Genomic DNA, 18,228 nt, shown 5'->3' on the forward strand with positions numbered 1-18,228 from the left:
GTTGTGCATCCCTCTAGACCATACTGATCAAAATAAGCTAATTATATCCCTCTACACCTTGTTCAAATCTTTCTTGCAACCTTCTATACCTTGTTGATCACAATAATCTAATACTATCCCTCTAGACCATACTGATCAAAATAAGCTAATTATATCCCTCTACACCTTGTTCAAATCTTTCTTGCAACCTTCTATACCTTGTTGATCACAATAATCTAACACTATCCCTCTACACCTTGTTCAAATCCTTCTTACATTCTTCTACACATTGTTGATCAAAATAAACTAATCTTATCTCTCCATCATTGCCCATTCCAAATAGGTTTCGCTATCACTAGGAAACTTCCTTAGATTTTAAGAGATTTTTGAAAGGCTTCTCAAATTTAGAAATTTCACCCTCTTCAAATGGAACAAAAAAAGAGACCAAATATAAGATTATTTTCTTTCAATTTAAATCTTTGTTTTCTACTTCATTTCTCTTTATTCACATTAACAATGCACCTATTTATATTAACATTAAAATATCTTTGAAAATGACTAGTACTTTTTAGATCGATTAAACTTTATATAAATAAATAAAATAATTCTTCACAGTTTTATTTTATTTAATATAGTGGCGTCTTAGAATCTTTTGTTTGCAAAACGGTACATGAAACATACAGGGATAGCTGAAGAAAGTAAGTTAAAGTTCCTACAGATTGAATTTGATGGTTAATCAGTTACAAATTTCTGGTTGAGCCTTCATATGATTTTTCCTCAAAATAATGAGATTTAGAGCCCAGACATATCGTCCAACATAAAATGTTACTCAATTTACTGTGAAAAATGCAAAGATATTGAACGGAAATCTTCGCAATCTTCTTGTTGAGAATTGAAACTTGTTCAATCAAAACGGTGACTTAGGGTTTCCAAACGAAAGCTAAAGCTGTTGAATGGAAATTCTAAATCTTGAATGGAAAACAAATCTTAACTCTCAACAACAATCTTCACTCTCAAACAATCTTCACCTTTCCAACAGTAAACTCCAGAGAATCGAATGCGAATTCAAGATTAAATTTCTGCACCACAGCGTAATTGCCGTGTAGGCGAAAAGTAACGTTGTTTTAGTAAAAAAATATATGCTACAGCTGATATTTTTAATCGCTAGATATATTTTATGCTTTACATTTGAAGTTAAAGTTAGGGTTACGTGACTGCAAAACAAGTCCAACTCTCTAACAACAATCCTTAAAAAATCTTTACCTTTTGAAAAGTGAACTCCAGAAATTCGAATAGAAAACTCCAGAAAATCGAACATGAACTGGTGATGGTAAATCCCTGCGAATTCAAGATTAAACTGCTGCACCGCAGCATAATCGAGTAACTGTCATGCAGGCAAAATGATGATTTTTCTATTAAAAAAGAGATGCTATTGCTAATTTTATTCTATCGCCAGAAATGTTTAATGCTTTCCATTTAAAGTTAGGGTTAGGGCTAGGGCTAGGTCATTCAAGGTACACACCATCAACATCCGTGCCAAGTTGTCAACTCCAGTAAAAATTCTGTATGTTTAGGGTTTGCGCGGCACGTACAATACAGGCAGATCCGACTTTACCCCATGCTGTACATAACTGCATATTGCAAATAAATTCGTTTTAATAAATATTTCGGATTTTCGCAGCCCGCTGGTTACAGCTTTTTTCTTTTCAGACGAAAATTCGTGTCGCGAAGGTTCTACTACCAATAATCAGGCACACCATCACCATTTTTCCCTTGCAAGGTCTTTTTCATTATTCTATGAAATTGAACTTGACCTTTTTTTTAACTAATTTTAATGTTTTAAGTAGACTATAAATTTGAACTTGGTGTGTGTTGCATATAAGAATAAATTGTATTTCTAAACTAGAATTTGAATCATATTATGTTTATAATAGAATAAATAATATATATAATTAGAAATTGAAATAGGTTATATTTTTTATAATAAAGCAGTCAAAACAAGGACGCTGACTCGGATTACACAGCAAGCTTCAAAGAGAGCATTAACAGCACAGAGAGCAGCCAAAGGACAGAGTCTCAGTGAATCCCTATCTTAACTATCAAAAACATAATCCACCTACTATTATAGAAAATCACAAGATTGATGGCAATCCTGTCCATATAACGTCTAATGTTGTATATTATAATGACAATAAAATATATTATATTTATAAATTGAAATTTGGTTTATATTATACATATTTAATTGTATATTTATATTTGTAGAAAAATAAATTTGACATTTGTAAATTTAAATTTGATTCATATATTACGTTTACAAGTAGAATATATAGAGAGAGTATTTCAATAAATTTGAACAAAATGATATATTATATTTACACTAGAATAAATGATATTTAGACTATTGTAACAACTTTTTAGACTTAAAAAAATATAAGTATATAATTTTTAATCCAATGATGAAACAAGTGAATATTTGTATAATTATGACTTTACATTTACTAAAATATTAATCTTTATAATAATTATTTCTTAATTTTTTTATATTAACTTATTATGACAAAAGTATGTAAATTTATTAAAGCATTTAATTATACTTCTAAAAAAATGTCTACGGACATGTTGTGTCACGGTTAAAACATAGCCACCAAGGTTCAAACCGCTGCTGGGCCAGCCACCAAGGTTCAAACCGCTGCTGGGCCAGCCACCAAGGTTCAAAGTCGCGTCGACTCACCTTAGAAAAATAAATTTAAAATTATTTATTCTAGTCCACATATATCACCAAAAATTAAACAAATTAATTTTTTTTTTAATTTCATCTTTTTCTCTCACGTCATTAACTCATTAAATGTGAATAATTAATCTAATCAACCATTTACACTAGTCAAAATGTAAATAGTCTTGTTCATTCCATCCCTTATCCATAAAACCCTCTCATAAAATCCTAGCCATCAATTTTATCCTATAACATCTTGACCGTCCACTTTATACATGTTCACCTATATATGAGAGCCCTCTTGTCATATTCTACATTTCATGTGATCCTCAATGTGTGAGAGTATTCACATGTCATAACTTCACATTCATATATGATTCACAATGTGTGAAAGGACTCACATGTCATATTCCCATGGTCCTCATACATGAGTGAAGACCTCATTTTCTAGCATTTGATCCAAATAGGTTAATTGTATCCCTCTACATCTTGTTGATAATTGTCCAATATAGGATGTTACTTGAAGCAACCCTAACCATTGATTTCTACATCCAATATGAACCTTTATCATTCAAGGCTATTTTCATCAACAAGTATTATGTATGCTATTGAATTTTAAAGAAAATTTCCAATCACTTAGTCACACATCTTAGACACAACTACACCTTTGGTGTATAACAAAAGATTTCGAGATATCTTTTGGAAGACTTGTCAAATTTGGGCACTCAACCTCTTCAAGTTTAAACAAAAGTGTAAAGGAAGGTGAAGGATAAATTTCTTTTCTTTGTATTTGAATCTTTGTTTTCTACTTCGTTTCTCCTTATTCACAAGTCAATAATACATTTATTTATTTTTACATTGAATTTTTTTTTTAAATGACTTCTTCTTTTTAGATCAAATAAAAATAATCTCACTTCACAACAATAGTTTTTAAATAATTTTAACTTACATTTTTATATATAAATTTCAAGACATGAACAAATTAAAGTAAATTTTTATAATAATACACTTAATAGTTGTATTTAAATTAATATGTTACTTACTTTTTTAATATAAATTAATTGAATTAAAAACTTATTTTATATTACTTTAATTATTTTCTAATTAAAATATAATCAATAATATATTCTTTATAAAAAGTAGAGTATAATTTACCTTTATGATGTCAACAAAATTGCACATCTTATTTTAGCACGTATGAATCCATAGTCCCATGGTATTCACTAATTAATGTCCTCTTTATTTTTAAGTGTGCTTTCTATTATTAATATAATATAATTAACTTTTTGATATCAACAAAATCGTGAACCTTATCATATAATATTTATAACTAATTAATTATCATAGTTTATAGATATATTATACCAATTATTAATGTAGTGCATGACGCTTAGGACTCTTCAACAATTAAATTATTGGTCAAAGAGATCAATCATAATGCTTTGAATCTTGTTCAAGAATGTTATAATTGAAGAATGTCTTTATTTATAAATAAATGATATTTTCAAATACAATAAAATTTTAAATATTTAATAATAATTTTTTTTTCAATTAATATATATTAATATAATATAAAATTGGTTCAATTCTTGGAGGAAAGAGACAGCAAGAAAACCTCCATTCCTTGCCCGATATTACAAGGACCTCCTTGCCCCCCTCCCAAGACCCAAGACCCTAGAACCAGCAAAATAGGAATCCCACAAATTATTAATTTTATTATATAAATAATTAAAATTTAATATCTTAAAGTAAGAATAGTTATTCACTAAATATAGTTTCCATTCTAATTAAGTATTTTAAGGTTTGAGAATTGTTTTTGTAATTTTTAATCATCATTATTTTGTAAATATTTCATAACTAGAATATCTATATTTTGAAAAAATTATGTAAAAGATGTCAAAAGATGTTATTATGAAACCAACTATTTTACTTAAAAACTTGTTATTATTATTATTATTATTATTATTATTATTATTATTATTATTATTATTATTATTATTATTATTATTTATTTTTTAATATTTCTATTAAAATCTTTTATAAAGAAAAAATAATAATAAGACCAAATTATTATTATTGTTGTATTATTATTTTTAATATTATATCATTATTTATATTTATATTAAACTTTTTACAAAAGCCAAAAAAATATAAAAACTAAATTTTATTTTATTAATATATCATTATATATATATTTTTTTTTATATTCTTTATTATCCTTATCTTTGAAAAAAAAGAGAATTTTATATATAGTCATTTTAAAACCTCATACTATCATTATATAATAATAATTAATATATAATTCAAAAGAAAAAAGAAAAAAAAAATTATATGGCTCTTAGATATTGATTTATTGCTTAGAAGCAAGATCATAACAATAAGGTTCAACCCCTAAACCCGCCCCCTCCATTCTGGGTCTCCCTGAAGGCTCTAAAAAAGGCCTCAAAAAGTCTTCAAAAAAGTCGATGACTCCTTGTCAATCCCCTGACCAAGGTCCCCCCTGCCCCCTCAAAATTGGGGAAAAAAATAAATGCAACCCTTTTGTTGCGAAACCCACCTCCAAGAAACCCATAAAGGAGCCCAAAATCCTCCTTGTTGAGTCTGATGCAAAGGAGGGTATCACCCCGCACAGATCCCACAGAAACAAACCCCGGATGAAGCAAATGGTTGTGAGAAAGAATTATGCTAACGAAGAAGAGGATGATTATGAGAAAGCGGAAAGTGAGAAGGGGGAGGAGGATGTGGAGGCCACGGAGGGCTCAGATTCCTCCAATTTGGGCACTAATGTCCCTGACTCGGAGACCTTCAAGGAGGACATCAAGAACACCTCCCCTCATTCTAACACTTCCCTGCCCCACACCTTTGAGGGGGATGGTAGACATTATGACGGCAAGAAGACTACTGCCGAAGAAGGGGAGAAGGAAGAGGTGGTGCAGTGTTCGGGTTGCAGTGCTATCTTTGAAGATTTAAATGGCGTTAAGAAAAAGTTGGAGCACCTGGAGTCCTATGTCAACAAGATTGGGAAATTCGTTGTCAAAGTGATGCACTCGTCGACTACCTCTCTGTGCTTGCTCCACCAAGATAAGGTTGATCCGAACGGGCTGGGAAGCGACACCACTAAGGAATTGTTCCAGTTCTTGGCTGATGACTGGACAGGGCTTATTCTCTCTAAGCACACGGGTGCTGATAATTAGGTTGTATGGTTGGTTTCCTTCTTTTTTGCTATAGTTTTTGTCGCTGGAATGCCTGGTTCCATGGTGATATTGCTACTATTAACAGTTTTTATTGTATTGACATTGTGATGGTTTACTGCTGGTTATGGTGGACGAGATTGGTTTCGATCTCAGGTTATCCAATAGCGACAGGTAGTTTTTGTTTTTGATTACAGTGTGTGTGCTAGTAATACTTTTTCTATTTCTTTCGGATCAGCCCCTGGTTTTGGCTGCTTTATAATAAAAAACAACAAGGTAAATGTTTCACTCTATTAATTTTATTTCAATTATTAATTCACTGGAACCTATGTCTTGTTACAACGTCAAAACATTTCTTAAAAAATTTACACAACTAATCATTTCCTTTATAGATTTGTTAATTTTAGTACTTTCAGATTGAATAAACTACCCTGGGAAAACCTCCTAGGAGGAAAAACCTAGCCAAAGGATCCTCAGATCGGATTATGATTATGAACTGAACATTACAAACTTATCTGGAGCATAGAGGTTGCAGTCACAAAGAAGAAGAGATAGAAGTCTTCACAAATAGGTTGCTAATGAGGTTATGATTTGCAGTCCTTCTCATCGGAATTTTCTGAGTGTAACAAGGGTAGCAGCACCTTAAGTAGATTATAGTCCTTCAATGAAGTCCTTCAAGGGTTCGCTCACTTCAATTGGAAATCTGCTGCTAAATAAGTTCGATGTCTTCTATTAAAGATCTGCTGCCATTTGGTGAAGTTCGTTGCCTCCTATTTCAAGATCTGCTACCTTCTATTGGAGTTCGCTATTGCCAACTGCCCTTCTATAAATTTCGCCTTCACCGAATATATTTTGCATGTGCATTAAAACTGAAAATGAAGATATTGAGAAGTATATGCCACCTTTATAGAAGTCATATTGCTTTTTATTTATGTTGGCCTTCTTTGCATTTAGATATTTATTTATTTTAATTCCTTTTAGGTGAAGTGAGATAGGGTCGGCCCTAGGCGCACAGAAAGGTATTGGGCCAGGCCCTATATGAAGGAGGCTGATTCCAATGTTGCCCAAGGCAATTGGAATCCGCCAACCCTAATTACAACCAACAAGATTCATCTACTTCTAATCATTTCCTTTATAGATTCATCTACTTCATCAATAAATGATTTGTGAAACAGTCACAATTTAGATTTTCCCTCAACTAGAAAAATTGTCAATAAAACACTATAATGAACTTAACTTTTTAATAATTATTTTCCCTAACGAGCTTATTCATTAAATTCAATAATATTATGAATTCTCAAAATTATAGAAATTGTTATTAAATTTTAATACACAATTTTTTATCATATGAGATTACCCCTACCTTAACAAACTCCTTTAAAATTAAATATCAAAATTATAATTTTTCAAAATCTTTTTTTTTCGAATCATACTTGTATAAATTAAAATCAAAAAATCAAAAATCTATTTTTTAATCACTAAAATAATTTTATTGTATACAACTAAAATCATAAAATCCTTTAAAAAACACGATATATTAATTTAAAGAATAAAAGCTTGCTTACTCAAATGTTTGGACACGAAATTATATATAATACAAAAAAAATTATTATAAAGATTATTCCGTTAAAAAGTTCAAACTAACTCAATTCTTTGCATCAGATTTATATTCTTTTACTAATTACAAAAGTGCCAGAGGCCAACAATTCCAAAAAACATAATCACAATCATCTCTCACCTATCCTTAGCTTACCTGCACAATACCTTCCTGCAAGCTTGTTTCGTCAAGGCACAATTTAAAGTCATTAATTACATTAGCAAGAGCCTCACCGAATTTTGTCTCAGAATGTCCTTGAGAATTTCATCATCCTGAACATCATTTATTTGTGATCTAAGTTTATCATATTCTATTGTTTGCTTTTGCATGGAAGTATTTACTGAAAGTTCATCCAAACTGCCATCCCTTTCCAGTGACCTAAGTTCCAGTCAAGTGTCTGAATCATGTTCCAGTCAAGTGTCTGAATCATGGGTCTAAAACTTGGTGAGTACTCACAGGCCTTGCAGATACTTGCAAGCTTCTCAGCAGAAGACTCACTAGCACCTGTCAAATCTGATTGAGAAATTCGCCCAGCACAAAAGCCCAAAAGAAAACAGTTAAAACCCTAGATTTCTGACTTTTGTCGTCATTTTCACCTTCAGTAATTTGTCAAAGTTTTTGTCAAGATATTTCTGTAATCAATTCTAAGTCAAATTTTTGGGCTCTCATTTTAGCCTATTCTGAGTTTTCGAACCATGAATCAAATAGAAAACTCAATACAAAGAAAGTGGCAATATTTTAAACTGGATATAAACAACCACTAATAAACACAACAATGTAGTTTCCAACATGCTCCAAATGATTAAAACTTCCTTTTTTTTCCAAGTTTTAAGTTTTGGAATTTATGACAACCAATAATACAAGAAACCATGACACAGATCTTTTATGCACTGGTAGTCAAATAACCATATAAAATGTTCTAGCCTCCACAACATGAAATACGAAATGTTGATTAATCAAGTTTTGCAAAAAGGCCAATACAAACTTGAATATGATGTTTTAATTTTGTGCTTTTGATACTAGGTGTCTTATTTGACAGACCTCCAACTTCTATAAATTTGGAATATAAAAAGTTAAAGCGTAGAATAATTTTTCGGTGCACCATTTAGCAATAACTGGGATGCTTCATTTGTCTTATTCGATACAATTATACATGTTTCTTTGGCTTGGGATAATATATAGCATAGCGAAATGAGTTCAACCAACAAAACAAGGAAACGAAAATGAAAAGAACATCAAGAAGTACATTTTTAGGCATATAGATCATGTAAAACTTTTGGCATGTTACTGCTGACACAAGATACGGGAAATATATTACAGGATTATACAGTTCTTCATGAATTAGTTACATAAACAATATTGGAAAAGACAAATGCATTAAATGCATTGACTTAAAAGGGCAAAATGGACACAATTGTCTACAAGCAAATGGCATTCCAAAATAATAAAAAAATGAAGGAAAAAAATGGCCATGTACAGCATCTTGCTTGCAGCGGTATCAAACTGCTCTTACAAGTATCCAATCAGCCAATCAAAGGAAGATGAAATCATTAGGCAGAATCAAAACTGACTGTTCATCATCCACTGCTGCATTTGGTTGGCTCAACTCACAATAAGAGAATCAAGTCTTAATAACCAGACTTTGTAACTTATTAGTACTTTTATCTAGTTTTTTGGAAGTGCTGTGCCCACATTTCTGTTGGCCAGGTCACTTGTGTGACCATTCTCGTAACCAATGAATTCTTGTAGATACTTTGTTTTTAAGGCTCTACGTTTTTTTTCTCCATTAGGAACTTGTGAGTTTCTCTTTCCTTTACTAGGTAAAAGGGCCTTGGAAGGAGAAGGCAAATGCTTATAACTAAGGCCATCCATAATTTCTCCATCATCAATAATGATTTCAGCTGGATTCTGGTTCAATGTGCATATCTCGATATTACAAGACCTTTTGCTGACAAAGGCAGATTCTCTGTTTCCTTTTTTCAGGCTTGACTTTTTTGCTTTCATTGACTCTTCTGCTCGTCTTTGTTTGAGATTTGTTCCTGAGATAGATAAGGCTTGGAGATGATGCCTATTCTGAGAGTATACATCCGCAGCAGCTGTATGATTTCTATTCAAGTGTACATTAGTAGGTGGTCGCCTATATGATCTGGGGCCTTTTGTAGGGCTTGGACCTTTGACAGACTCTGTAGTCTGGGACATTGGAGGAGGAATGGTAGAGAAATTTTGTAGATTGCCATTGTAGCCATTTGCACAATTCAATCCATTTTTCTGCTGCATCATAAACAATGATGCATCTTGAAAAGGAATTTGTTTATTTGCAATTGGCAATTCCATAGCAACATCTGCTTTGTCAGGGACTGTGCAAGAAGAGCTAGCAGCTCCTGGGTGCCCATTTGACACCAGACAGACATGACTGAACTTTGGAACAGGAGGTATAGGTGTTTTAGAACTCTGAGTTTGCTGTTTCACACACATGCTATCTTGGATGGGTACAGGATTCTTAAACATCCTGTTTTCACAAGAAGCCCCAGTTGATGCACAGGTTATGGGATGAAACCAAGGGACATGCTTTTGTGAAGAAGCATGAAGTAGCTCTGAAAAAGTTCCATTATTTTTATTTTCTGGTATATTGTTTTGATCAATTCCACTATTACCTGGAACTGAAACACTTTGTCCCATCAGCCTCAGAACAGGCACAGAAGGAACAGAAACAGGGTAATTATTACCAAAGATTGGTCGTGCTTGGGCATTGACCTGCTGCAATAAAGCTGAGTTACTTTGTCCCACAAAATAAGCAGGAAAAGAAATTACCTCTCTTTTTCCAGAGGGAACTGAAATATCCTTTCCTTTATGATTTTGAAATGGAATATTACATTTTGGGCCAGAATCTAGATTGGAATTCCCACTTGTCGGAATTGGCATCACAGTCTGTGTGATATTTTGACTTGAGTCCATAGCTGAACTTACAACAGTAGAATGACGAGATGATTCAGAGTCTTCATGGAACTTCAAAACTACTGGCTTTCTGCATTCCAATGGTACACTAGTGTCTTTATTGTACAAAGTTTTCATTTGCATATGTTCACCATCTCTTGCCGCTGCCATTGGCACCTGCAAAAAGGCTGGTGACATGCCATTTGTACACAAAGTCCCCTCTTGACTGATAGCTACCTTTGAGTTCAAGCAATCAACAAAGGATGTAGGTGAATTACAAGTGACATTTGTTCCATTAAAAAAGGGCACAATAAAGTTTGAATGTTTTCCCCATGGATTGAACCACTGGGATGATTGCAATGTCTCTGAATGCTCTTTAAGAGAGTCAGATTTGATGGCTTCCGTATCTGAAAAAGATGACTGGCCTGTTGAAATCATCTGAGAAACATTGATTTGGTTATCCACTCCAGGCATGTTGCTGCTCATAAGAGTTCTTAAATAGACCTGCGGACTTACCTGATCAGTTTTTTTGGACTCTGCCAAACTCTTATGCCTAGCAGCTTTCTTCTTAGAATTTGTTCTTTCTTTCTGTGTAGGTTTATTGGCATGACTAACATCTGATTCCTTCACCTTAATCTTCACTCTCCTGTCATCCTTCTTGCTTTTGTGTTTCTTTGAAAGACATTCTGATAAATCTCGTTCACTTTGATTTTTAGCCATTAATTCAATAACATCCATAGGCACATCATCATCCACTTCAGAACACCTCTGATTCATCTGCCCATCTACATGATGAATGGAATTGTCCTGATGCAACTTATCCCCTGCCATCTGTACCAAGTCTGATGCTCCTTGCGGCATTTGAATAATATTAGAAATTGCTTCAAATTTCCTTGCATTTGAGGAATCCTGAAACAAAGAAATCATTTGGCAAAGAGTCATACTGTTATTTATACACTAAATAATCCCCATTTATTTGGTAAGAAAAATATGGCCGCTAGAAACTCTTAATAGATCAATATAAAAATAAGTTCTCTTAATGTGGCCTATAATTTCTTCATATGCATTATACTATATATCCCATCCTGATATCACCAAAAGAAAAAATATTTTCTTAAATGAAATGTTAGTATTCATTAACTAGGAGACAGGCATAGGTGATAAAATTTTCTAAACCCAAGAAGAGTTTGTGCTATGACCATCTTGGAAGGTGTTACAGGAATTACTTTAGTAAAGTACCATTTGATGTAATGTAGAAATACCTTCATTACAGGAAATTATTGAATTTCTTCCATCAGTCAGATTTTTAGATTTTCATAATAAAAGAAAAGCCTGGTAATTCATGGTGATCTTTAGTCATGATTTTTCAGAGGAAACCTGTTATGAATTGATGTTATCAACAATATTGTTGCTAGTGTTGTATGTAATTGAACTATGTAGAAAACAGTAAAATAATCATAATCAATTCATCATGATTATCAAGCATTTATACAAGAATAGGCATCTACAGCACCATGCACAACAAATCCAACTTATACCCTAACACTACTTTATCCCACAAAAAAAACGAACATATAAGCAACTAATACATGCACACACAAATACCTTTCCTATTTAAGAAAATAAGGGATTTTGAAAACAACATGATTTTATAAGTTATTCACAGCACTTCTAAAAAAAAAAGTGGAGCAGTCACAGTAATTCTTTAATCTAACGTACAAAAAAAAACAGTGGAGCAGTCATGGTAATTCTTTAATCTAATGTACAAAATAATCTTGCAATCAGCAAATCAGTAACCAAGAGTTATTGTCACACAGTTAAACTTTTTATGGTTTGTTATTGGAAAAAAGTAAAGAATATTTTTTGCTGACAGTAATTTACTATTTAGTTTAGTTGAATAAACAAATTTTGACAAATATATTAGTAAATGAACATGTACTTGTAATACCTCTTACATGTGTCCATAAAAGTATCCAACTTATCATTTAAAAAAACTAATGAAAAAAAGCCAATTAATAGACCAAAAAGTGTGATTGGTAGTGTGCTAAAACTGATGTACATAATATATCAGTCTAGGTCAAACAATTTTTTGTTTCTGTAGTAGGTAATTACTATACCATTATATTTCATTTTCTTTTAAGTGGTCCCAGTACAAAGGGCAAGCAATTTGTATAAGCAAACAAATATGGACTGCAGTTGAAATAAAAGACGACATGCACGATGATTCAGCTAAGTTGTGTTTCCTTCAGTAATCATAATCACATGCAAATCCTTGTTACTTACAAAATAATGGACTAGTTTGTAGTGTTATTGCATATAATGGGTAAAGAAAAGAATTCAAACACACCTTTAAAGCAAAGCTTGAGGAACCATCCAAAGATTGAGCTCTTTTTCCTTGTTTTTTCTTCATTTTAAAATTTTCTGGTTGTCGCTTCTTGCGTTTAACATTATTGATATCTGCATCAAGATTTACTTCAGCTTTGCTAGTTGTTTCGACTTGTGATTTTGGGGATGTTTTGGCAGCATCTTTGGGAGCTATCATGGAATCAACCGGTACCAGAGATTGATCATGATACCCAGGTCCACATATATTTTCCACCACTGTATCAACCAATTTAGACTCTTCTTTCTCTTTGTTGCAGATATCCAAAGCCATGGAGTCAGAAGCAATTATATCTGCTATTGATCGCTTCTTCTGAGACTTCTTCTTACTTCTAGATTCACTGACCTTCAAATTCTCATTTTCTTTAGCAAGTAGCACATTGCATTTATCAACAGATCCTTGGTTCATGGGAAGATCAACACATTCTTTTCCTTCTGTTATGTTGCTTCTATCACTATCTTCAATGCCTGAGATTCCTATTTTACTTGTATGTGGGACATCATTCTCTTCATCTGTTGCTCCCAGCGAAGGATCCCTTTCTTTGACACTTGATTCCACTGTTTGAACTGTCAATGATTTTATTTCTTCTTCTGAAATTGCTTCCTTATTGTTTTCGTAAGTCAAAGTTTGTTGACCAGGTTGAACATTTTTATCAGAACTCAAAGAGACAGGAGGAGCAGTGCCAATGTTTTCTAGCTTGTTTGTTTTCACACGAGGATGATCAGCATCACAAGTTTCAGAACCCAATGATAATAGCTGTGAGGTAGCCGGCATTGTTCCCGTTTCTCTTACCTTCTTACTTATCTGCTCAAATATGTTTTTGTTCCTTGAAAAAAATTCCCAGGAATTTGAAGAGTGACAAGCATTCTGGAAAGCATTAGATTTGCTTTCTTTTGACACAAATACATCATCCATTTCACTTATTAATGAGGAAGATACTGGCTGTGTTACTGACTGCCCCATGTCAGCACATGTCTTTTTCCTATCGTGTTTGTTATGGCAATGCTTCCCACTCATATCAGCCTTTCCTATAGACTTAGACAAACACTGTGCCCTTGAAATTTTCTCCTCCTTTGCATTTGGAGTTTCAAATTTGCCTTCTTGGAGGTTCAAAGGAGCTATCCCTTCATTCCAGCAATGCTCCACTGTCTCTTCTGTCACCAACCTTCTGTCAATCTTGTCCTTCTCATTTTCATGTACAGATAAACTCAAAACAGAATTTGATTTTAAATCAACTGTTGCACTCTCTGCCATTTTTGTATCATTTAATGTATTTTCCCTACACTTCTCCTGCAGATTGGCATTGGGTGTAGCCACTTGTATTCCAAAAATCTGACGACCAGGATCACAGTTACCATCACATGTCAGTGAGGAATCACAAAAGTTCTTCGTACTGGTTTTCTCAACTAGGATCTCTGAAGTGTTAATGCCATCCAAACATTTTCTACAGTTCCACCATTTATATTGAGGAACTTCAATGGAAGGCAATGCTGCATTGACTTCTTCCTTTGATCTAGTTTCAAGTAAGTGCTGAGGAAATGGCCAGCATATATTTCCATTCACTTCACGAGTTCTTGCGACATAGCCACTGTATGAGGAAAAGGGTGAAAAAAGCAGATATAATCAGCATATTGTAAAAAAATCCATTAACTAACATATTGTCAATGACGGTTAAATAAGGGAAACATTAAAGCGAGAAATTATTAATCGCACATATTCCAAAGAAGTAATAACATTACTCCGATAAATTGGAGACAGGAACTAATGACCTTTACCTAGGATGAACCGTTATTTGCTGATATTTTTCATATATCTTTGCAGTTACTCATATAACAGGAACATAAACCATACCCCATTGGAAAAAGAAATGTTTATAACCTGTGCTATCACTTTCCTTGAGTCACCATATATAAATAAATTACTGAATACAACTCTGAACAATTTTTATCTTCTGCATTTTCACCTTTCCAAATGAAGATCAAATTCCGGAACAAATATACAGGACTGTAGATATACAAATAGCTACAGACATGGATTGTATATATATGCATGTATGCAAACAAGAGAGAAAGAAGTAAATACATAATTGTTGGAAAGGATGCAATTCAAATATATAGAGAATATACAAACCATTCTGAAAAGCATTCACCTAATAGAAATTTCCTTTTCCAACAAACTAATTATAGCGTTCACAAACTATACAAGAAGCCATGATAATAATTTCAGCATCTCCACAAGATAGGGATAGTTTCTTACCGAATGCTAAAGTGTTGGCATTTTGTGTCTCCTGTTTCCATTTTATTGTCAACTAAACGTTTTCCATCTCTAATGGTCCAGCATAATCCATGCCTGTATGCCTCTATGTCCTGAACATTAAATAAGAATCAGTGCCACTGTGATTTGAGTTCTAAATTGCCTAAAATTTTGCTTCATCAGTTATGTCACCTTGGTTTTCCCTTCGACATCATGCTGCTTTAAAACAATCATGATTTCTGCAATATTTACTTGCACAGGAAATGCATGCACTTCAAATCCCACCCAATCACCTGCATATATATATTAGTACCTACAACATTTGCAAAACCTCAAAAAAAATTATTGATGCATAAGTGAACACTTCAAAAGGAAGCTCAAGCAGAGAAGCAATTGAACACTTATTAACAATATTTGAATGCCGATAATGGTCAGCAAACCAGATGAATCTAAATAGACATTTTTCTTAAAAATTTTGTTTCAGCAAAATGATACAGAAATCTGAGGACTAACTTGCTATGTATTTGAGTATCAAGCTAACAATACATGTTTCACATTTAATAATCAATGTAATGCCCATATGTAGCATGCGCAATCTGACCACAGGAGTGGTCCCTAGATGAAATTTCAGAGATTCAGCAAAACATATTTTCCTAGCAACCTATTATCTAAATTTCAAATTAACTTCATAATAAATGGCACTTATCAACAAGATTCCTATCTCTTGGCATGCAACTCTAACTATAAAAGTCATATTTCAAGTTCACACTCATGCAACTGAATTGTTTGACCACTGGGATCTCTACTTCCACCTCATCTATTCATTATATGTTGTTCCATGTTAGGACGCTAATATTTGTTTTATTCACATTTATAAATATTACTGTCCAACACGGCAAAATTGCAAACAAAGCAGCTAGAATGCAATCAGTACAACTTGCCATGTCTATAAAAAACTAGAAATATGAAAATAGAGAAAAAGTATACCATCAGTTAATATCAGGAGGTAATAGAAATGATATATTAAGTGGTTGAGTTAGATGTTTTCTGTCTTCTATGTGACTTTAGATTTATTTTAAATCTCTGTAGCTTACCTTTTTTCTGTTATTATGACTGATATTCAGCAAATCTGGGATGTGCCTAAAAGGTTGCCCAGCCCAGTATGCTTATGAATATGGCCTACAGCACAGTACCCAGCAACACTATTTGAATGCTAATATTGTGCATGCCAGTAATTTTGCAAAATTCAAAGCACAGACTAATTATGTATAAGAAAAGAATAAGGAATCTTGAATAAATCGTTTTATCCATACTGAAAGTCACCACGTACTAACTTCTGCTTCTTGAACTGCTAGAAATAAAGCCATTGCAGCTGTTGCAGGCATTTCAACTACATTGGAACAAAAACCATCCCGCTTGATTCCTAAATGTACAGGAGTACAAGGGACTGTACTGCATTGCAATTACAGAAGACTTAATTACTGCAATTACTGCCTTTCAGTCTTAATACGTTGCAATGGACCCCCTAATTGCTTATATGGCAGAATTACATGAAAAATAACTTAACACGCTCAATTATTTTTGTGGGCATATTCTTTCTTTAATCTAATACAATCCATTCCCACTATTTTCACACTGCAGTGCCCCTATTTCCCGTTACAACAATTCTTGGACTGAAATGCTGCCCGTTTCAAATTATTTCGGTACTGCTAACTGCTAAGCACCCATTAACATTATTTCTCAGCACAGTTGAAAAACTCGATTGCAAAGAACTTTCCGAAACCAAGAAACCCTAATTGAGACTGAACCCAATGTAGCAAACCTAACAGTTAAAATAACTAAGTGACATTTTTAATATGAACTCTATAGCTACAATTGCATGCCAATAAATAGACTACAAGTAAAGATCACGAATACTCGATCAATAGTTTTTACTGAAATTTGAAATGTAAGTGAAAGCGAATAGGTCGTGGGATCAAATCTCGCAAATTACAACCAACAAATTCTGAGCTGAACGAGCGAAGCAAGTAAACATCAAATATGTATTTTAAGTCAACACAACATAAATATATGGCAATTATTTCATTTCTTTTTTTCTTTAATTCAAAGAACTCAAAAGTCAACGAGGGGATCTAAACTCACAGACTTAAATCATCAAAATCATATCTGCAACCAGCGCGTTTGGACTTCAATCTCTCCATATAATTGAATTTGATTGTAACAACAGACCATAAAAAGCTTGGATCTACGGAAATTTCAACAGCACAAATAAATTTGAAGTAATGAAAAACAAACCCTGATATAGCTAGGGTTTCATTCATTTTTAGGGTTTCTTTATATTTCTTTTTTCCTTTTTCTGTTCACGGAGCGTCTGATTATTTACCAACTAAATGTACAAAAAAAATATTTTTTCAGAAATACAATAATTATTTTTTGTTATTCTATATAGTCATTCTAACTGATCCCTTACCCGCTGCATGAAAACGACAGGCAGTATTATTTTAACCAATGGGGTGAGCACACGTCATATATTAAAAAAAATTATTTTTTTGGCAGTCATTTCTCTTGTGATCTTTGAAACCCTAGTTTGTGTAAAAGTTAAAAGTCTCCTATGCGCTTATGACTTGACACGTGGCAGAGTACTTTCTTATGATGGGCTTGTACTTTAAGAAGAATGAAAAATCTTATAAAATTTTGTGTTTATGCTGAGCTATAAACACAAAATATTTTATCTGGTTTGGCTGTTGAAATATTTTACTTTTATCTCCTCCACTACTAACGTCATTATCTAATAAATATTTTTATAACCTTCATAAATTTCTTAAGTTTTTCTATGTTTATTTGGGTCAAATGTTCTCGAGTCGAAAGATACTTGATAAAACGGTTTACATATTGTTTGTAGGTATAACTGCGTTAAGTGTGAATTTCTAATTTAAGAAAAGCATTAAAATTAATTAAACAAAATTATTTTTTAAATTATATGTGTTTATAATTTGATTTTAATTAAATTTGTTATTTTATTTATATTGTATTAATATAAATATTGTTTTTAATTAGTAGTTTGAATTGAAATTTGTAATATTCATGTCATTTTTATTGATTTTTTTAGAATATCTATGATATAATTTTGTATTCACAAGTAGTATGTCTATGTTAGGCTTGGTTTATGTCTTAA

The 18,228-nt window shown here is 32.6% G+C and overlaps 1 protein-coding gene and 1 long non-coding RNA gene across 3 annotated transcripts; both read right to left on the reverse strand.

Moving 5' to 3' along the window:
* Positions 1-711: 711 nt before the first annotated feature.
* On the reverse strand, positions 712-1,744 carry LOC131064162 (uncharacterized). The gene is made up of 3 exons (XR_009111214.2): positions 1,502-1,744; positions 1,243-1,363; positions 712-1,058 (listed from the first exon to the last, which is right to left on the reverse strand). It is a non-coding gene; the product is annotated as an uncharacterized LOC131064162 (long non-coding RNA).
* A 7,000-nt stretch (positions 1,745-8,744) lies between these two features.
* LOC131064187 (uncharacterized) lies at positions 8,745-17,437 on the reverse strand. 2 transcript variants are annotated; one of them, XM_057998226.2, is made up of 5 exons: positions 17,196-17,437; positions 15,246-15,325; positions 15,057-15,166; positions 12,765-14,388; positions 8,745-11,326 (listed from the first exon to the last, which is right to left on the reverse strand). In XM_057998226.2, exons 2-5 carry the CDS (start codon positions 15,285-15,287, stop codon positions 9,149-9,151), a joined length of 3,954 nt encoding a protein of 1,317 aa, XP_057854209.2. In that variant the 5' UTR covers positions 15,288-15,325; positions 17,196-17,437; the 3' UTR covers positions 8,745-9,148. The 2 variants fall into 2 exon arrangements, with proteins under 2 accessions (XP_057854209.2, XP_057854207.2); XM_057998224.2 differs by having other exon boundaries at positions 15,246-15,346.
* Between the last annotated feature and the right edge of the window lie 791 nt (positions 17,438-18,228).

Source organism: Cryptomeria japonica, chromosome 6 (assembly GCF_030272615.1).
Source record: "Cryptomeria japonica chromosome 6, Sugi_1.0, whole genome shotgun sequence".
Taxonomy (NCBI): Eukaryota; Viridiplantae; Streptophyta; class Pinopsida; order Cupressales; family Cupressaceae; genus Cryptomeria; species Cryptomeria japonica.